The sequence below is a fragment of the Pollicipes pollicipes genome, unplaced genomic scaffold (genome assembly GCF_011947565.3).
Source record: "Pollicipes pollicipes isolate AB1234 unplaced genomic scaffold, Ppol_2.1 Scaffold_7261;HRSCAF=8764_pilon_pilon_pilon, whole genome shotgun sequence".
NCBI classification, from domain to species: Eukaryota; Metazoa; Arthropoda; class Thecostraca; order Pollicipedomorpha; family Pollicipedidae; genus Pollicipes; species Pollicipes pollicipes.
The window spans coordinates 15016541-15038213 of record NW_023597054.1 but is presented as its reverse complement, the minus strand read 5'-3'; the positions used below and the strand labels follow the sequence as shown (position 1 = coordinate 15038213).

General features: G+C 52.2%; 1 protein-coding gene across 1 annotated transcript; it reads left to right on the top strand.

Moving 5' to 3' along the window:
• The first annotated feature begins 879 nt into the window (after positions 1–879).
• LOC119112055 (sodium-dependent serotonin transporter-like) lies at positions 880–20215 on the top strand. Its single transcript, XM_037236031.1, is given in 14 exon segments — positions 880–1032; positions 2588–2722; positions 6004–6226; positions 6601–6739; positions 9008–9142; positions 9494–9597; positions 9933–10006; positions 13009–13059; positions 13557–13655; positions 14073–14218; positions 16443–16552; positions 17394–17481; positions 18624–18791; positions 19076–20215. Coding segments are annotated over 13 exon segments (1554 nt in total). The 5' UTR covers positions 880–1032; positions 2588–2613; the 3' UTR covers positions 19184–20215.
• The last annotated feature ends 1458 nt before the right edge of the window (positions 20216–21673 follow it).

Genomic DNA, 21673 nt, shown 5'->3' with positions numbered 1-21673 from the left:
TAGACAGGGCAGATCTACATGGAACACTGGAAATGAGGCCGAGACATAGAGGAAACCATTTGCATTTAGCAAAAGGTAGGAGTAGAACTACGAAGAGGCAGATGCCATTTAGTCAAAAAGTAGTAAACCATTGCAATGGGCTGTCAAACGAAGTTATGGGAAGTCCTTCTCCAGCAACATTCAAAAACCTTTTGGACAAGTTCAATCGGCCTAAAGATCCTATTTAGAGCTAGATTCATACAGGTCAGGTGGCAAGATTAGTTTCGAGCATTTATCGTTTTCTTAGCACGACAAGGCGTCCAAATCGTTGCTTCTCACACGTCTTCTTGATGCAATACCAGACGACAGTGCGCTGCGCTGCCGTAGTCGGGCGGTACCACCTGCGCCTGCCGGCCCCAGCCTCCTGCAGACATGCGGGTAGCGCCTGCGCGTCTGACCCCAGTTTGCTGTAGACATGCAGGTACAGCCTGCGCCTGCCGGCCCCAGCCTGTTGCAGGCATGCAGGTACCGCCTGCGCTTGCCGACCTCAGACTGCTGCAGGCATGCGGGTACCGCTGCGCCACCTGACCTGATCTGCGCCGCTGTACCTCCTGACCTTTACCCCGCTGCGGACAGCTGGTCGTCGTCGCTACTCCTGACTCTGCCCTCGTCGCAGCCATGTGGGCGCTGCCGCGCCGCGCCGCCGCGGCCGGGCCGCGCCGCTGACGGCCGCGCTGCTGAGCGCGATGGCGGCCGGCGCCGGCGCGCGGCCGCCGCCGCCGCGGCCCAGCGTGCCCTGGCCGCGCGACACGGAGGCCGCCCCGCCGACGCGCCCGCCGCCGGCCGACGCCGCCGCCGCCGCCGCCGCCGCCGCCGCCGCCGCTGCCGCCGCCGCTGCAGCCGAGCCCGGCGCCCTGATCAAGGCAGCGGACGCCGCCCCACCCCGCGAGACCTGGGACAAGAAGGTCGAATTTCTGCTCGCTGTCATCGGGTTCGCCGTCGACCTCGGCAACGTATGGCGCTTCCCCTACATCTGCTACAAGAACGGCGGCGGTCAGTGGCGTGGGGTTAGCGACAGGGCAGGGCGCTCGACACCGATTGTGACAAAAGTTGGCCTTTGCCTCTTTTGGAGCCCTTTGGATCTCCAGGGTTCGTCCGGATCGTCCGATGTATTATTCATTTTGCCCTAGATTTGCTTTAAATATTAATACAAAGACGTCAGAAAACCTGGGAGCTCGAGGATATCTGGTCTCGCTCATCCTAATTCCAATACTCGTGGAGTGCTGTTTATGTGCCGTCATGTGGGCAGCTAGGGGACCCGAACAACCCGTGCAGCTGTCACATGGGCCGTGCAACCGTCATGTGGGCAGTAAGGGGGACCCGAACAACCCGCGCAACTGTCGTATGGGCCGTGCAGCCGTCATGAGAGCGGCTTGGGGTCTGAACAACCTGTGCAAACTAAAACGAGCGTTTTGCCAATACGACAGATGTCAAGGAGCCCTTGCCGACCTTTTGTTAGGATGGGTTATTTCGACATAGGCTATAAGGCTGTGTCCCCTCCGAGCCATGACGCTATGTCCCCAGGCTATGGTGCTACGTCCCCTCCAGGCTATGGCCCTATGCCTCCTCCGGGCTATGACGCTATGCCTCCTCCAGGTTATGACGCTATGTCCCCTCCAGGCTATGATGCTATGCTGCCTCCAAGCTATGACGCCTTGTCCCCTCCAGGCTGTGACGCCTTCGCGTCGTTTTTATGCGTGAACGACTCGTTAATCTCTAGCTTTTCCTATCTCATTACCAACCGTTCCACCTGGAGTGCTGAAGTTTGATGATTTTTCCTGACTATCAAATTAGCGTTTCCAAACAAAGTTTGGCACACTGCACGAGCCAGGAACGGTTTACAGTATGATTTATCGGAGGCAAGCCAGAAAAAGTTACGACCTTTTCGGGGGCATTAAGTGTTACATACTGGAGATAGCCGATGTTTGGCTACAATATTAGCAGGCCGAAGGAGAACGTGTTATGACAGCCGAGGAAGCCCCCACGTTAACTATCATTTAACATAACACAATTTAACAATTTCATCTCAACAGGTCCTCACTGGAGTTTTCTGTGCGATTTTATCCAGTACTCTCATCCTTGACTGAGATAATTTCTCGCGGCAACTGCTTCCGTGGGATAGCTCAGCTGGTTAGAGCGCCTGTCTTCCGATCCACCCTGTCGTGGCGGGATGGGTTCAAGTCGATTTAGACGCTCGCTGTTTGCACTTGACCGAAGTGGCGCGCAGCCGGTGGCAGTGACCACGCGAAAAATTTGGTTGACGTCAGAGGGCAGGACGAACCGTGCGGAACAATATGTCTTGTTAAGCTTCCGTCGCAAAATTCTGCCGTTGACCCTAAGTGCCACGATCGGGTGGTGGGGCCAGGCCCCACACACCAAGCACTGCTTAGCGTTGGTGCTGGCCGACGAGTTCCTCATCCTGACCTTCGCCCATTAGCTAAGTGCTACATTATCCCAAATGTTGGGGAAGTCCCAACCACCCAAAGATCGATACAGCGCGATAGCTCCCGCACCTTTACCACCAAATTTACAGACTTTTACATGGCAGGTGCGTTCTTGATCCCGTACCTGATCATGCTGATCTTCGGCGGCCTTCCGCTCTTCTACATGGAGCTAGCTCTCGGCCAGTACCATCGCAGCGGCTGCCTCACCCTCTGGAAGAAGATCTGTCCGGCTCTGAAAGGTACGCCGACTCACTCTCTGGAAGAAGATCTGTCCGGCCCTGGAAGGTACGCCGACTCACTCTCTGGAAGAAGATCTGTCCGGCTCTGAAAGGTACGCCGACTCACTCTCTGGAAGAAGATCTGTCCGGCTTTGAAAGGTACGCCGACTCACTCTCTGGAAGAAGATCTGTCCGGCTCTGAAAGGTACGCCGACTCACTCTCTGGGAGAAGATCTGTCCGGCTCTGGAAGGTACGCCGACTCACTCTCTGGGAGAACATCTGCCCGGCTCTGGAAGGTATGCCGACTCACTCTCTGGGAGAAGATCTGTCCGGCTCTGGAAGGTACGCCGACTCACTCTCTGGGAGAACATCTGCCCGGCTCTGGAAGGTATGCCGACTCACTCTCTGGGAGAAGATCTGTCCGGCTCTGAAAGGTACGCCGACTCACTCTCTGGAAGAAGATCTGTCCGGCTCTGAAAGGTACGCCGACTCACCCTCTGGAAGAAGATCTGTCCGGCTCTGAAAGGTACGCCGACTCACTCTCTGGAAGAAGATCTGTCCGGCTCTGAAAGGTACGCCGACTCACTCTCTGGGAGAAGATCTGTCCGGCTCTGAAAGGTACGCCGACTCACTCTCTGGGAGAAGATCTGTCCGGCTCTGGAAGGTACGCCGACTCACTCTCTGGGAGAAGATCTGTCCGGCTCTGGAAGGTACGCCGACTCACTCTCTGGGAGAAGATCTGTCCGGCTCTGAAAGGTACGCCGACTCACACTCTGGGAGAAGATCTGTCCGGCTCTGAAAGGTACGCCGACTCACTCTCTGGAAGAAGATCTGTCCGGCTCTGAAAGGTTCGCCGACTCACTCTCTGGGAGAACATCTGTCCGGCTCTGAAAGGTACGTCGACTCACTCTCTGGGAGAAGATCTGTCCGGCTCTGAAAGGTACGCCGACTCACTCTCTGGAAGAAGATCTGTCCGACTCTGAAAGGTACGCCGACTCACTCTCTGGGAGAACATCTGTCCGGCTCTGGAAGGTACGCCGACTCACTCTCTGGGAGGAGATCTGTCCGGCTCTGAAAGGTATGCCGACTCACCCTCTGGGAGAACATCTGTCCGGCTCTGGAAGGTACGCCGACTCACTCTCTGGGAGAACATCTGTCCGGCTCTGGAAGGTACGCCGACTCACTCTCTGGGAGAACATCTGTCCGGCTCTGGAAGGTACGCCGACTCACTCTCTGGGAGGAGATCTGTCCGGCTCTGGAAGGTACGCCGACTCACTCTCTGGAAGAAGATCTGTCCGGCTCTGAAAGGTACGCCGACTCACTCTCTGGGAGAGCATCTGTCCGGCTCTGGAAGGTACGCCGACTCACTCTCTGGGAGGAGATCTGTCCGGCTCTGAAAGGTACGCCGACTCACTCTCTGGGAGGAGATCTGTCCGGCTCTGGAAGGTACGCCGACTCACTCTCTGGGAGAACATCTGCCCGGCTCTGGAAGGTACGCCGACTCACTCTCTGGGAGGAGATCTGTCCGGCTCTGAAAGGTACGCCGGCTCACTCTCTGGGAGGAGATCTGTCCGGCTCTGGAAGGTACGCCGACTCACTCTCTGGAAGAAGATCTGTCCGGCTCTGAAAGGTACGCCGACTCACTCTCTGGGAGAACATCTGCCCGGCTCTGGAAGGTATGCCGACTCACTCTCTGGAAGAAGATCTGTCCGGCTCTGAAAGGTACGCCGACTCACTCTCTGGGAGAAGATCTGTCCGGCTCTGGAAGGTAGGCCGACTCACTCTGGGAGAAGATCTGTCCGGCTCTGAAAGGTACGCCGACTCACTCTCTGGGAGAGCATCTGTCCGGCTCTGGAAGGTACGCCGACTCACTCTCTGGGAGGAGATCTGTCCGGCTCTGGAAGGTACGCCGACTCACTCTCTGGAAGAAGATCTGTCCGGCTCTGAAAGGTACGCCGACTCACTCTCTGGGAGAACATCTGCCCGGCTCTGGAAGGTATGCCGACTCACTCTCTGGAAGAAGATCTGTCCGGCTCTGGAAGGTAGGCCGACTCACTCTGGGAGAAGATCTGTCCGGCCCTGGAAGGTAGGCCGACTCACTCTGGGAGAAGATCTGTCCGGCTCTGGAAGGTAGGCCGACTCACTCTGGGAGAAGATCTGTCCGGCTCTGAAAGGTACGCCGACTCACTCTCTGGGAGGAGATCTGTCCGGCTCTGGAAGGTAGGCCGACACGGTGATACTGCAGAAGATTGCCACAGTTTTGACCGTCTCAGCTGGGATGGTGATTAAAATTAGGAAAATGGGGAGACCATATATTTAAGAGAATCAACTGTTGTTTAATATTTTACCATATGGGGAATCATCTAGTTAGTACCTAGACTCATCTAGTTTGCAATACAGCATTTGGGAGCAAGCGTGTTGTTGAAGTACGTTGACGTTCTGTCCGGTAAAAGGAAGTTTATATCGATAGTAGATAGTGTGCACTTTCATCTGCCATCGTGCCAGTGCTTGAGCTTTTAACCCTGTACTAAATTAACCCGAACAACGAGACCGATATAGCAGGGCACTGCGCTGCCGTAAGGGCACAAGGTCCCCATCCTGCAGCGAATGCAATGTCGTTAACGAAATGAAGGCCACTGACGCATCGCAATGTCCATCACCACCCTGCTTAATTTCACCTTTCCCTGATGGCCTCCCGTCCCGTGGATGCGTCCATTTTTCCCCGATTACCTCGAAAGTGGCGTCATCATTTATCATCGGCGCCAATCTCGGCGCGTCCTTCGACGCCATCGAGCCCGGTCGTTAGCCGCTCGGCGCAGGACGTCATCGGCGCTCCCCGCGGCGCCGCCGGCACGCTCCGGCTCGGCCCCGGCCGGGTAATGGTGCTCCGAGCGCCGCCGGCCTCCCCAGCCGTGACCGATTGGCCCCGCTGGGAGGCCCGTCGCCTGGGGTGTTGAGCGTGCCGCGCCAGCGACACTTGTGGCGCGCCGGGCGACGCGTACAGGCTCGCGCTGAGGGTTGTGAGGTACACGACGGCGGCGCCGTGCATAAATTCTTATTCCTACGCAATGGCGTAATCGTTGCGAGTCAGGTGGATTTGCTCTGAACAAAAAACATTAATATCCAAATGCATCAACCATCCCAAAATTTCAATCCTTTATTCGCAGCTCCACCTGTTCATTAAATGTTCTGGGTGACTCTTGCAGCATACGTCAACTGTCGATCACATCTGTTGTTCAGCAGTGCAGCTAACACAGAACCCCACTCAATTCCTACGTCCATCTACTCCCCTGCCGGGCAGGCATCGGCTACGCCATCTGCATCATCGACATCTACATGGCCATGTGCTACAACACGGTGCTGGCGTGGTCCGTCTACTACCTGGTGCAAAGCTTCCGTAACGAGCTGCCGTGGACGCGCTGCCAGAACGCCTGGAACACGGCCCGCTGTCGACAGACGCCGCTCAACGAGAGCTGGCCGCCGCCGGACGGCAACGCCACCAGTCCCGCCTATGAGTACTTCCAGTGAGCCCGCACCCACCCGTTCTCTGTGGGGGTGTCGTATGTGACGGAATTCGGAGCCCTAACGCCGGACTGCGGTCTATGCGCAGATCTACAATCAGTACAGGCCTCTAATTTGATCATGCGGGATATATCTGCTTGCAAGTCGTGCAGTACTGATCTATCGTAAGGCGTCCCTTGCCATTCAGGGGTAGTCTAATGCCATATCATCCTGAGGATCTTTTGCAGGTGAGCTTTCTGTCCGAACCTTGTGGCGCGAGCAGGATCTATTCTGATAGGTGTCACGGCCGATGAACGCTGAAAATTGAAGTTGACCGAGACGGAAACTGGAGAGGAAATGGTACTTCGGGCTACGACGCATTCGTGTGACATTTCAGCTACGCTGTATTGGAAGTTCAGAAAGCGGACGGAATCAACGATCTAGGGTCGGTCAAGTGGCCGCTGGCTGTCTCTCTGCTGGCTGTTTTCGTGCTGGTCTACTTCTCCTTGTGGAAGGGCGTGAAGAGCACAGGAAAGGTAACAAGGACGGTGGATGAGAGCTGAAGTAGATGAGATGTGCCATGTGCGTAGGCTGGTTTTGCCATTGATTTGAGTTAGTTAGTTAGTAATTGGGTTTTAAGGGTGCGTTAACTGCATTGGTTACTCGCGCCTGGCATTAATCCAAACGATAACACGTTCCAAGAAGCGTCTGTGTCGTCACCACCAATTTTCCAGCCGAAACATGACTTAGCGCGCAATTTCGGCCAGCAGGAGCACGCGCAGTGCCGTTACATTGATGCAGCATTTTGGCATCGCGAGGTTGGGGTAGCCGTCTCGATTCTTTAATGAAGCATTCAATTTCAAAATATTAGCCCATGCTCACTTGTCATCTTTTTCTTTCTCAATATTCCTGAGCCCCATGGTAGAACGGAGAAGTGAGCACATTGTAGAACTCTAAAGAGCTCGAGCCGCTGAAGATATGGAAACGCCCCCTCCCACCGTTATAGCAAAACTGAACGCTGCGCCTGAAAACGTCATGACGTTCCATAGGAATAAATACACCTCAATAACCTGGTCAAAGAACCCCAGAGGCAGACCGGGCCCGGGACATCGTGCACTGTTCCCACAAGCAAGCCATGAACCGGTGGCACTGCTTTGGATCCAGGGGTCTGGTAAGCACACGGCACGTGGTCCAGACACACCCCAGTTGCAGGTTTCCAGGCGTAGTGGTCTCGACCCAGGCGTCTGGCTCAGCTCCCGCAAAGGCAGATCACGCCGCCCCGAAAGAAAATGATTCGTATTGGATTTAAAAGTTTTTGCATAAGCGCTGCGAGAACGATCCCAAGGCACTACTAGCCTCAGTCTCATTGACACATGCGCTGTTTTACGCTACCTTGACCCCCATATGACCAATTTGACCCCCACACGCTAAGGTGGGGGTCAAATCAACCCCTGGGGGATTATCCGGAATGGTTTCTAAATGGCGCGGGGTAGCCCGACAAATTTTTCGTAGCAGTAGACAGTTGAATAGCGGATCGTGTGGTGCCAAAAACATATTTGTACCTTGTAAGGTTGCTGACCTACGGCAGGTCGAAGTCAGACAATTGATTCAGCGAAGACAATTTCTAGGGGTTCGTTCAATCTGATGGAACAGCGGAGTTTTAGACGAAGCCAAACATATCTAAGATACTTCCTTAGGCTACGCAACAATCGAATCACCAAATTCCATTGATCTGGGATCAGGTATAAAGGTCAGACCACGGTCAAAACCAACCGGTTCATTTACATAAAGCTTGCCGTACGAGGCAGTTTCTGTTGCCCATTTTGAATGTATTGATAACAGGAGCCGCAATAGATATATTACATGGACTTCTTAAGGACCAGAATAGATCACTGTCTTAAATGACCCCGATCAACATTTCGTTTTTTAGAAACATACTGCCTAGCGTAATCTTTGTCGCTGATTCGAATAAAAAAAACTCAAAACAGTCTTCCGTGCCTTTGGCCACCATGGCCTTAGAAAGGTCAAACAAGTTCGCTTAGCTTGAATGAGCATTTAATTTTTTGCTTCGAGCAAGTATCTAGGCTCTGGGAACACTTTGAAGACCAACTTAGAGTTTGTACGTTCTTGAACTTACTTGACCAGAAGGTTATGAACAGGGAGCCTCAAAATTTGACCTAAGTGAGTTTCTCATACAGGCCAACACACCTTGTAAATTCGGTGTCTCTAGCCCTCCTAGTTCCTGAGATCTCAAGGTGGTCAAATTGACCCCCCACCCGAGCGAAGGGTATCCAGCCGGCCACCCGGGCGCATGCCAAATAATGTTGAATAGCCTCAGCCTTTGCATAATGGGGGCGGCAAGCCATCCCGCTCCGCCCCGTGAACATCCCGCTCAGGCAAAGCGACTTGCAGCGATCGGCTGCGCCGCAAGACACGTGTCTTGCGGCACAGCATAACCGATACCAGGTGCTTGACACGTTAGAGAGTACGTTCTCGGGAAGGGGAGAATCACGTGAGCCTTGGATGGAGGTCAGATAAGATATTATGATGAATCACCAATCAGGTGATCAATCACCAAATCACCAATCACCAATCAATCACCAATCAATCACCAATCACCAATCAATCAAGGAAAAAAATCACTGAAGAAAATATGCAAACCTGTTAGGTAGTTTGCGCCCAACGGCTGAAATGAGCCGGTCACTGAACGCTTCTTGCGAACGGAACAGGACGCTCCGATGTTGGCTGTTTGAGCACACGCCACGCAACATCGCGCTGATTCACACAACTCTGCCGTGCCACAGGTGGTCTGGATCACAGCTCTGTTTCCCTATGTGGTCCTGTTCACCCTGCTGTTCCGCGGCATCACCCTGCCCGGAGCCTGGATGGGTATCAGATACTATCTCACTCCCCAATGGCACCGACTTAAGGACGTTAAGGTAAGGATAGCCATTCTCGCTTTCGGCAATTAACCAAGAGAATCTCAACGCACCAGTTACGTCGCCGTGATTTCTTCTAATGATTCCACTCTGACTGGGAATCTTTCCGAAATGCTGCTATGGCTTATCTAAAAAGCGTTCATAAAAATCAAGCTGCCTGTCCCACTAATCGACGAAAACCGTGTCGCTGCTGGGTAGGCTGCCCTCCGGCTTACCAGAGTGCGAAGTTTAGATGATTTTTGCGGATGCTCAAGCCTCTGTGGTGTTAAGCGTACACCTCCAAAGCAAATTCGATTCGGCTAGTTCATCTAGAAGCATTGCACGGCGATTACAAGGCGAACATCTTGACAGGTATGGATAGATGCGGCCACGCAGATCTTCTTCTCGCTAGGGCCCGGCTTCGGAACACTTCTGGCTCTCTCTAGCTACAACAAGTTTAATAACAACTGCTTCAGGTGGGTATCCAGCCACCATCGCCCGCGATCTTCCAGGAATATTTGCACCGTGAATAAGCTATTCGTTAACAATGATAGAATTGGGAGGGCTATGAGAAACGCCCACTCGTCATTACGTGTACTTAATGCATACTTTATGTCATGTCAGAAAACACTTTTATCAAAGTGTTCAGGAACTTTTGAAACCCTAAATATTCTAATATTGCCACATGGCAGCAAAGAAGGTTGGACCTAGCTTTGTCTCACAAGCAGCATTTGAGGCGACACTAAGCTGCGCTGCGCATGTGATTGCTCGTGATTGCTCGTGATGTGTTGCCACCTTTCCCTCTCTCCAGGGACGCAATGATTACGAGTACAATCAACTGTCTGACCAGCTTCCTTGCCGGCTTCGTCATCTTTTCAGTTCTGGGTAAGTTGCTCTTTTTCTATCGATATCATAATGACATTACTGGGATGCCGATGCTGAGAGAATGTTCTGATATCAAAAACGCTCCGCTTGCCAGAGACAGTACATGCTTGTTACGCTATTTATATTGTAATGAACTCCATTATATTTATTTTCCATTATATTGAGCGCATTTTACGTCACGAACGGTCACTCCTAACACGCGGTATGGGGCGAGCGATGTGATAGCAGGCGTAGATATTATCATAATGAAGATGCAATCAGAACTTGAGCAATAGGTCCACATCCCATTAAGGATACATGCGAATAGACGTCACTGCACTGGAATATTCTCATTCAATTCGTTCGGTAGGCAGAGATCCATTGATGTAACTTTTCAATGTGCCTACACGTGGCGGTAAGTTGAGCTAAGTTACGTTGGATAAGTTAAGTACATAAGTCGTGCACAAATTTTATTATCGTAACGATACACTGATAAATGTATGCACGAAGTGGTGCGTTCATGCACAAGACTGGAAACAACATGTCTTTAAGATTGCATGATCTTGGGCCTAAAATGGTCCGAAAGTTGATGTTGAAAAAACTAAGGAATTTTCGGCTGTTTAGGTTTTGGTGACTTCAACCGAACTCTTGATAAAAACAAAATATGCTGAGTGGATATCGGTTGCAAGAAAATGAGCTACTTGCTTGAGGAGTTTTCATGGTCTAACTTTTTCAAAGTTAGATATTCGATGGCGATGACGGGAATCGTGCCATTGGGCTTGTCCCGTATCTTTTACTGAAGCATCAGTGGATTCTACAATGTTGAAACCACCCAGGGATTTGTGTGTGGTACATCCGCTTATGCCGTGTGGTTTGTGCCAGCCATTGCCGGCTTTGGTAGCCGAGACGCAGTCCATTTTTTCATTAAAAAAACGTCCCAAGACGTACGCATTCACGGCTTGTGCACCAGAGTGCTTAGCAGCGTGTATGCGTCGATCCCCACTTTTGTCAACATGGTCATCCGTTCTCTCCTCCATCAGAATAAATTGGTCCCATATTGCTGCGACGCAGCGGCACGGGCAAAGGGGAGGGGGCACATGGGCACATGAGGTATGTGTCCATCCCCACCTTCTTAGGTTCCGGGTCATCCTTCGGAGCTCTCGGGACCGACGATTAAGGGCCCAAAGGACTGACCAGAGGTCGTATTAAGGGGTTGCGGCCGCAGGGTCGGGTCCTCAGATGTCATTCAGCTGGTCCTTTGGACCGATGGGTGCCTCCGTTGGACAATGTCAGTCTCTTTTTTGGGCAGAGACCATGAACACCAAACAGGCGGCTCTGTGTCGGTCTGAGCCCTGAGGGCCCACTTTTCAAGCGGGGACAAGGGCGGGCCCCGTGACTTACATTGGTCGGGCCCCCGGAGACAATGCGGTGTCCCGGTGTTTATCAGGGACCCACAGTTCCTGACATGGGGTCTTGTGTCGGCAAGGGACCCCAAGTCGGCTGGGGAACACTTTTTGCTTTGGTAGAGGGACTGTTATCATGAAAGGAGATATCAGAACCTTTGATGCGAGTCCACAAGGAGAACATGAACGCATCCTGCGTTAGTCAGGGGCTCCAGCACCGAAATACATCATCATGTTCGCCCGCCCGTTACCCGCGGCCTAGTGTTACCCGCGGGGCCGGCACCGCGCGGCCTAAGGAGACTGCAATGTCGGGCGTCTAGGTTTTCGCTTCTGAATAAAGGTTGAGCATTTCCAGACGAGCATGGGCTGGCCACGTTAATACAAATTTTAAAACCCATTTCGATCTACAACCTACGGTTCCGTGGTCCTCAATGCATGCACGGGGCCAACACAAATTCTAACGAAGCGTCTGGACACTGTGGGATTAGAATGAGTCCAGTGGACCATTGTAAAATCAATCGCTTTGTCGGCTTATTCCGTGCAGTTGATTAACGCCCGCATGCTTCAGTTTACTAACTTATGGCTTCTGTCACAGTAAAATAATGTAAAAATGATCTTACAACGACGAAAATTGTGCTCCCTCAAAACCAAGTGGATCGCATCCAGTGATTTATTTTGGGAGGGACTTTCGGCATCAGAGGCCCTTTATCAGCCCGGTGCCCGTTCCCACTTACCAGGACTCTGACTGCGCCCCTGCTGCGACGCTGCGTTATCGACATCTGGGTGTGTTTTTGGCACGTGCTCTACATTTTTTGCGATGTGAATATCTGTTTGCATGTTAAAAGGTGAAGCTATGTTTTGCCCAAATTGCAAAATTCAGTAAAATTACAAGTCGGGTAGCTTGCAATTTGTATGAATCGGCGGATACGAGGATGCTGTTTTCTGGACCTCGCGACGCCGGTGCTAGGCCCCGTAGTTCAAGTTAACAATACCATTAGGGGTCACCCATAAATAACGATTTCACTGAGAGGAGAAGGCACGTTTGATCGAGCGTGATCGAAGCGCAGCTAAGGGGGGGGGGGGGGGGTGGTAGGTTTAGACACCGTAACTTAACGCTAAGGTATGTTTGCGAATCATGCTAGCATCTTTGAAACATGTTTTAAAAGGTTGAAGGTGGGTGCTGCTGGCTTCCTTTCATTGAAAGCTACACTCTCGTCCTTTGTGTCGCACGTCTAGACAGATTATGGGCGAAACGGATGAGAGTTTTTGGGTGTTACATTTAATGCGCCGTAACCAGGGGATGAAGTTATGGCCTAGTGTAAACAGGGAATAAAAAGAAGAGAGGGTTGAAATGGCCAAAAGCGCGTTACGTAATTAATACATTGCCCCTCATAGTAAAGGAACGACTCGCTCGACATACAGTCCCACTCGTAACTGCAATCACACGCCCGCTCCCTCTCCCTTTTTGTCTTCATCTTCGTCTGCTCCATGGTCTCTCTCTCTCTCCCCCTCCCTCTCTCCCTCTCTCTCTCTCTCTCGCTTTCTCTCTCTCCCTCTCTCTCTCTCTCCCTTACTCTCTCCCTCTTTCCGTGGCACAAACGCATGTATTTGTCTTTACAGGGTACATGGCAACGGTCCAGAACAAGGACATCGACTCGGTTGGCACGGACGGTGAGAGAAGCTATACAGAAATTTATCTACCTCAGCATAGCGTCTTTCAACAAGCACATCAACAGATGTTTTCTTATCTGGCCGTTCTCCTCGCACAATGTAGCAATGTGCTCGCACTCATCGGTTCGATCGCTCTGTTAAGCTTGTGTGTGTGTGTGTGTGTGTGTGTTTGTGTGCGTGTGTGTGTGTGTGTGTGTGTGTGTGTGGTGTGTGTGGTGTGGGTGTGTGTGTGTGGTGTGTGTGTGTGTGTTGTGTGTGTGTGTGTGTGTGTGTGTGGTGTGTGTGTGTGTGTGTGTGTGGGTGTGTGTGTGGTGTGTGTGTGTGTGTGTGGTGTGTGTGTGTGTGAGGGAGAGAGAGAGAGAGAGAGAGAGAGAGAGAGAGAGAGAGAGAGAGAGAGAGAGAGAGGAGAGAGAGAGAGAGAGAGAGAGAGAGAGAGAGAGAGAGAGAAGCTGCGCCGTCCGCTAGATAGTCGCTGACCCATATAATTTACTTTACAGGTCCAGGTCTCGTCTTCTACGTCTATCCCGAGGCGGTGGCGATGATGTCTGGCTCGGTCTTTTGGGCCATCATCTTCTTCCTCATGTTGATAACGCTAGGTTGGTAGAAGTTTATCGCACAAATTTTGGGTTCATCGGGCTTACTACATCACAAAAAACGCAACTGCACTAAAATTCATCGAGGTATTAGGCAGAGCGTTTCAATTTGAGAAAAAAAACGTAACGTACGTACTCAGATTTTATGAAATTTGAAATAAGTGCATTAGCTAAGCACTAGAGCCCTGAAGCGTAACTGTATAAGCGCATCTGCGTATCTGCGTGAGCGTATAGGGCTTACTTACTTACTACATCACAGCGTTCGGTTAACAACTCTGTAGCGTAACTGTGTAAGCGTGTCTGAGTCGTACCTATCCATCACTCACCGTACGTCGTAGGTCATCTGTGGAGCTGCCACAGAGCACCACGATGGCTCGAAGTCACTACGTCCGGACAATGCAGTGTCTCTTCCACCCGCAGGTCTGGACAGCACCTTCGGAGGTCTCGAGGCCATGATTACCGGACTCTGTGACGAATACCCGAACGTGCTCGGCAAACATCGCGAGATCTTCGTTGGCTGCCTCCTGGTCTTCTGCTACATCTGCGCGCTCCCCACCACCACATACGTAAGGAGCCTGACACCGCGCCTTGTGACAGCCAGAGAACGCAGCAAAGAAATGTAAATGCCGATCATGATGACGTTACATTGGGTGATGACAAAGACACTAGATGATGTCTGCCTATGTCTGCCGAGTCTATGATGATGATTAAATGACCATGCCGTAGATGGGTGGGAGGCAAATGGAAGGAGTAAAGTATGGCTCTGGCCCGTTTTGTTGGGTGCATCACAAAGTACGCACACGATAGAAAGCATGCTTTCGCCTCCGCAACTGCTGTTATTGCATTGTTCGGTTAACAACTCAAAGCATTCAGCACCATTCTTCTTTACAACAGCGGCCACCAATTTATCGATATCATCACATGGTCCACGCGCTTCGACATCACGGAAGCCACCGACAGGGAAGAACAGACGCTGCATGCGCCGCACCTTGAGATCGCAGGGACTACCGTCCAGAGCACCGGAACTTAGTAATACCTGCCTTCATTGCGAGAGGAGCTGTTGAAACAGTAAACATGCAATTGCGTATCCACTTAGCCCTAAGAGCTAAACGGATCTTATTTGGGTACTCTCACATCTGAGAAATACGTGACACCACATCAGGTTTCTTATACACCCTTGATACATTTAGGTAGAAAGCGCCCAAGGAGCTTGAGGTCCTGAGCCAGTCTAGATAATATCAAATCCTACAGCAACGATACTTACACACTTGTCGCATTCATTTAAATCACTGTATCTTTACAAATCCAGCGTGGTGGAAAGCGGAAGCATTTATGAAAACAATGCGGGAGCCCCGTTTAGCCTTTGCCAGGACAGGGGTTTGATACAGAATTCCTCCGGGAGTTTCTGAACAACAGTTCTGCTATTAGAGCCCAATGTCACTTATCTACCATCAAACACGACATACTGTATCGATGTGGGAATCGAAGAACTTTGTTTCTCCCGCAGCTTTCAGCTCATCACCATTTATCCGTTTTCAGCTGCCGTAATAATCTTGTTTACGCTTGACAAACGCACGCTTTGTTTCTTACGTTACGTTCCGTCCCATTCCGACACCTTCTCATTCCGCAGCCCCGCTACTCCGCAACCCTGCCACTCCGCCACAGTCCACTCCCCCAGCCTTGCGCCGAGCCGGCACCTGCGAGCGCGCTGTGCGCCGTCGCGGCCCCGCTGTATTGTTTGCGGAGATAAGCGCAGTGCCGGCGGTCATCGCTCCTGCTGACCCGGGCCGATACGGTGCGGCGCCGGTGCCGCGCCCGCCGTTGACTCACAAATGAGCCGTCCGTCCATAAATTGTCGCCGGGAGGAGTCCCGCGAGGGTCGGCGAGGCGCCGCGCACCACCGATCAAACCCGCCCGCCGCGCCGATGGATCGACGTCAATAAAATAAACATTTCATCGGCTGATGGACTCTCAAGTGGCGCGGCCGACCTGGCGCAGCCTCGGTGGCCGAGGTCCGGCGACGTTACTGGAAGCCCCCTGGCGACATTTCGGGGCTGTTGTCTGTCTTCTTGTGCTTCATTGATGCCAGCGGTCCCCTCGAATCCTCTCGCTCTGAATGTCTTGGTGTTTTTCTGGTCTTCCTGGTTCAGTCCATTAAGCAGACGATGAATCGTACTGCGCCTGTTAAGTCGAGAGGATGGGTTGTTGAAAGTCTCCCGCGTGCAACGTTTACGAACCGAAAAGATTGCCCGTCCTTCAAAGTGATGTGAACACATGACTTGTGTTCATCTCGAAGCACCCGCTTCTTCTCTGATCAGTTACCGATAATAATCATAGAAGGAACTACCTAGTGACGAACAGGTGAATTACTTTGCAATAATTTTCGTCATTTTATATCTGGCCTGCAAATCTATGCATATGGAACGACACCGGCGTTCAAACTGTTTTGACGCATCGATCATTAATGGTGTTTATGGGAGAGTTAACTACCAGGATCGTTCTGCATCCATATTTCCACGCGCTGCTCCTTTTCTTTTCCCAGACTTTGTCTTATAAAGCTGCAAGTGATACATGAAAAGCCCACAGTACCGCAATTACGTTGACAACTGGAGACAATTGGAGCAGGACAAGTGAAAAACGCGATGTTTGTCGCGTTTCATTCTATGCAACGCCATGCCAATTTTTTCCAAGCGTATGAGAGGCAGTTTCTCGCCATACCCATCACGCCTCCCCGCTTCCTCCATCGTTGAGCTCAGGGCAGAAGCTAGCGACAAGGTCTGTCTGTCTCAGGGCGGGATGTACGTGGTGGACCTGCTGATGATCTACGGCCCCGGCATATCCGTGCTATTCATCGTGTTCGTGGAGGCGGTCGCCGTCTGCTGGTTTTACGGCGCTAACAGGTGGGCGCAGATAGCTTTTCACTTTATTTTTCACGCCTTTCATGATTTGAGGTTCCAAATAGAGGTTGTTTGGATCGTGTATAATGTGACAAAAAAACCTTTATATATGTACCTGATGCTCAAAAGTGTAGTTTTCTGCCTGGATCGTCGTGAAGAACGCCGGCAAATTCCCTTCTGGAACAACTAATTTCAAATGGATTTCTCAATAATGCAGTTCCGATCGTGCATTACAATGTTCGAAACTTGACACGTTCCTTGTCAAACAGTGACTATAAATGTCTCGATGCGCTATCACAAGTCTCTTTGCTGTTACCAAAAAAAAATCATGATTAGGCACATGAGCATCTGAAGGCAATGTGGCCATCTTTGGCTACACTTCGATGTTCTGCACGGCTCTCCAAGCGTGAACCTCAGCCCGTGTCTTGGTCCATGGCCACCTGGATTCAGGGATCAAATAGACAGTATTCTACGGTGTTCCCTGGCTATATTGCGACATGTAATCGTCCCACTCTTGCAATTGACTTGGTGCTCTGTCTTTTAAGGGATCATATAAAACTGGAGAATAGCGATCTCTAATTGGCCGGTTCTCTCCGAGGCCATGGCTGCTTCGGATTCGGAGCGTCGTGCACATATGCCCTACGTGTCTGCTTCCTCATGGCATATAAATAAATGACATTAGACCATACCTTTGAGTTTTTTATTCTTGTTCGCCAATAGCTACACCTTCCTGGCGGGTATTGCATTTCCTGCTGGTTTTGAATCGGCTCTCTAATGGCATTCATTTGGCATCGATAGAAGAAAGCGGACATGAAGCTCTCACTGAACTCGTTGTTCGTGGCAGGTTCGCGAGTGATGTCCGAGAGGATGATTGGATCCAGCCCGGCATATTCTGGCGCATCTGCTGAATTTGTCAGCCGCTGTTCTTATTGGTAAGTGATCTCCCGTTATTCTTACCATTTGTGTTGGTGGGGAATTTGCTTATGTATACATATGTATATATAATAATATCTATATATATATATATATATATATATATATATGTGTATAAATATATATATATATATATATATATATATATATCTCTCTTCTCCTCTCTCTCTCTCTCTCTCTCTCTCTCTCTCTCTCTCTCGCTCTCCCTCCTCTCTCTCTCCCTCTCTCTCTCTCTCTACCTATATACGCATGCATTGCAATTGTTGATAAAAGATCCCTGCTACGCAATTTAACATAGGCTTAAAGAACAATTTCACAATAAGAGGAATAGGCGGGGCAAGGTTTGCAGTTTAACTTCTGCCGAGGACACAAGCTGCCAAGAGGACCCTTTCTATGTGTGTGACATTTTCCGCATCTTGCACAAGGTGCGTCACAGGTTCAATGGTGTCCGTTCCCTTGCCACCGCCTTTCTGCATTTTTACGCTTCGGCAATTTCCACGCTGCGACGGAGGTTTTTGTCTGTTGACGCCTAGCCAGAACCCGTCGGTTTCTAGTCTTTATCAGTGCCCACTTCAGTTCCCATCCCGTATTTTATTTTCGCCCCGATCCAGTTTCCCTTTTCGACGGTTATTTTCCGTTTGTCGAACACAGTACTCAACTTTGATGGTTCACCCTTTCTCGCCAAACGCCATTTAGCTGCTCTCAGTTTTGTCAGCTTATTGTTGTTTGCTGAGTGCGATTCCTCTCTCTTCAGCTCGTTTTAGACAGCACTGTTGTTACCTTGGCCACACTTTTGTTCATTATTTAGGTACAAGATCAAAATTTCCTCTACTCGGAACTCCCTTCTGTTTGAATGGCTCACTTCTCCGTCTTGACGACCTCGACAGTAAACAGTCACCATTCCAGTCACCAATTTCAAACAGACACATTCCAAACAGTCACCAATCACCATTCCACGCCTCGGCAGCTGTGGGGCGTTCAACCTACGGACCCTGTGGCAGCATTTTAGTTTTACCTGTTGGCCCGTATCCACCACCATGAACACCCATTTTCGTCTACCAGCGCCTCTCCGCACCCAAAGGTCATATTTGTGGCGTCAGTGCAGTCTCGTCCGCTAATACCAGTTTGGTCCCGCCGTCAGTTCATCTTTGTGTGCTCGCTGGTGACGTACGAGGACCTGCGCACCAAGGAGTACGTCTATCCACGCTGGTCGATCGCGCTCGGCTGGGGCATGACGGCCAGCTCGCTCGTCTGCATCCCCGCCTACATCGTCTACATGTTCCTGACCACGCCCGGCTCTTTGAAGCAGGTCAGGGGCGCCACGGACCGGTGCAGGTCCGGCTCGAGAGCGGTGTGTCGAGCTGCACGAGGCGGTGCACGCATATTCGAAGGAACTAAAATGCAGGAGCAGTGCAAAGCATCACGGTAGGACGTAACAGGCACTGTTCCTTGACAAACGTGCGCCTGCGCTTGAAAATAGGCAGTGGTATGCAGCGCGCTTCTGTTACATGGCGATGACACATCCGGTTATCGTCAAAGTGAACCGTTCGCTCGTGTTGTGCGCTCGGAATCTGACCGTCGGCTGGGCCGCAGCGCTTCTACGTGTGCATCACGCCGGAGGGGGACCTTGGGCTGAACTCGACCCTGGTGCCGGCGGCGGTCACGGGGAAGGAGGCCGAGGCGCCGCCCACAGCCGTATGACTGGCCGACGGATGCCGCCGGCGCTCGACGCCCGACTGCAGCGCCCTCTGTGGCCGACAGCAGCGCTGCCAGCGGGAACTCTGGGCAACTCTCGACAAGCGGCTTTCGCTCCACACAAACGAGTGGTTGGTGTGAGGAGGAGGGCTGGAGAGGAGCATTGCACTGAATGCTGCTTGTTGTCTTACGCCTAGGGACCAAACTGGATGTCCGTCTTCAAGCCAAACCAGGTGCAGTGTGCAGAACACCCTTGATTATCTGCAAGTGCGCGCATTTTCCAAATGTAACGTGATTTGTGATCCTCACGGAAGTCAGGATTTTGGTAAACTCGGGCACGCCGGCCGTGTTTTTTGTAGAGCCGTGTTGGTCAATAACATAAATGTGCAGCACGCTCTCGGGGAGCTCGTAGGGAACATGTCATAGATGTTAAGTGGCAAGTGCACAGTGTTTGAAACCCTCAGACATCTTCGTACGTTTGTTAACGTTTAATGTAATGTCTTCTTTGTTATTTTGTGTGTGTACATGTCCGTTCGCGATAGTAGCAAAATATTGTGACTGTAGTGTCCGTAAAAGATGCTCTGTTTCTTGTCAACAGGAGCTAATACGCTGTCTGGGCCCCGCTGCCGAACTTGTAATACCAACTACCCCTCAAACAGTTTCAAAATTGTTCACATATAATTTAATGCATTGCTTTCGAGACTAACACCCCTACTCAATTTCCTCGGCCTCCATTGACGTCTTTAGGTCACAATGACCGGATTCCAGTCAGTTTCAGAACATACCCTCTTGCCCATCCTACCCCCGACTGTTGAAACAGATTCCGTGACCCATCGGACAGCACTTCTTACCGCGGCCGCCGGCGCCAGACCGCGGCACTCACAGGCTGCGCCACCGCTCGTCAATCACTCCGCAGTGGCCAGCGTGCCGCTCGAGCGCCCACGGCGGTGTGCTCCGCCCCAGCCATGCGGAGCACACCGCGGCGGCGCTCGTCAGCCCCGCTCTCGACGTCGTGAGCATCGAATACAGTCTCGTGATCGTGTGGAGACCACGCCTCTTCTCGGACGTCAGCAGATGCTGACGCGAGGCTTCGCCGTGATCGTGTGAAGACCACACCTTTTCTCGGACGTCAGCAGATGCTGTGAGGCCTCGCTGTGAGCTTGAAAGTGCGGCCAGACGCGACGCCGGCACGACCACCGGCCACGGCGAATAGAGTGGAAACACACATGCCGACCTTGGCGGTTCGGATGGTACTGTTGCACTGTACGAAGCCAAGAGAACCATGAAAGTAATCACGACAGCAAACACATGGCAGGCGGTGTACTGCAACTCTTTTATCACGAAGCGGAGAAGTCGTGACTGGACCGTGACGGCGATCGAGATCGGGATCGCACCCACATTCCCGCATTTTTCGAGAGATAACTGCCTTGCTGCGCTGCCTAGATATCGTGTCGCGTTGCCACCAGGCGCTTGGAAAGTCGGCTGGGAATGCATTCCTTTACGTTTGACGTTTACAAGTAAAGAAGACGGCAAAAACCGCTAACACACTGCTTCCCACCGGTATAAAATATATATTTTCGGTGTCCTGTTGTTACACAGATGCAGGTCACACGCCCATCCCGCGATCACCAGGTCCATCATACGATCAGCGCACCCACCAATCACACGCGCAGATCATGACGTCATCGCTCAATCCGCCAATGGGCACCACGAACCACCACCCGGCGGCCCGCGTCCTCGTCCTTTGTTCGTCGCGAGAAATACGGAAGTACACAAGCCTAACAAGTCGCACCTGGCTCGCGCCGCCGTTGGCACAACAGAAAACAACACCGAGCGAGAGCGCGGCATCGACCTCAACAACGTTGCGACATAACTCATTGCACTGTCTTCGTATCGGGCGGCTGGAGCGAGCCGCCTGCGCCCGCCACTCTCAATCCGGGCGAGGACAGCACGCCCTCGGCGGGCTGGTCCTGGGGCCGGTGCGTCACGCACTGCGATGACCCGTCATCCATTCCACCACGCGGCTCGCCGTGGAGCTTGGACCAGACGCAGCACGACTGCATGTGAAGAGGAGACGGGGGGGGGGGGGGAGATAAACGAGGTATAAATATTCCTCGTGGCAACAAGGTCCGGCCGGAGCGCCAGCGCGAGACGGCCGCCCCGCGCGCTCCGCTGGCGTTGAGCAAGGTTGAACACGGCCCGGGTTCCGGCGCCGGTCTAACAGGACAAGGCACCTCCGCCCGGCCGGAGCGCCTCGCACCCGCAGGCTCCGCCCTCAACGTCACCGGCCGGCCCGATTTACGGCCGGTTGGCTGGCGGCTGCGCACCGGCAGGTTTACGCACCCGCCGACGGCCGGGGCTGTGGTGATTGCTGCAGTGCTAAAGGACGACAATTTCGGTACCGGCGTCATGATGATTGCGACGGCGGCCCCGGCCGAATCATGGCCATGCCGCTGACGGGGCCCGGCCGGCCTCGCGGCTCGGAGCTGACGCCCC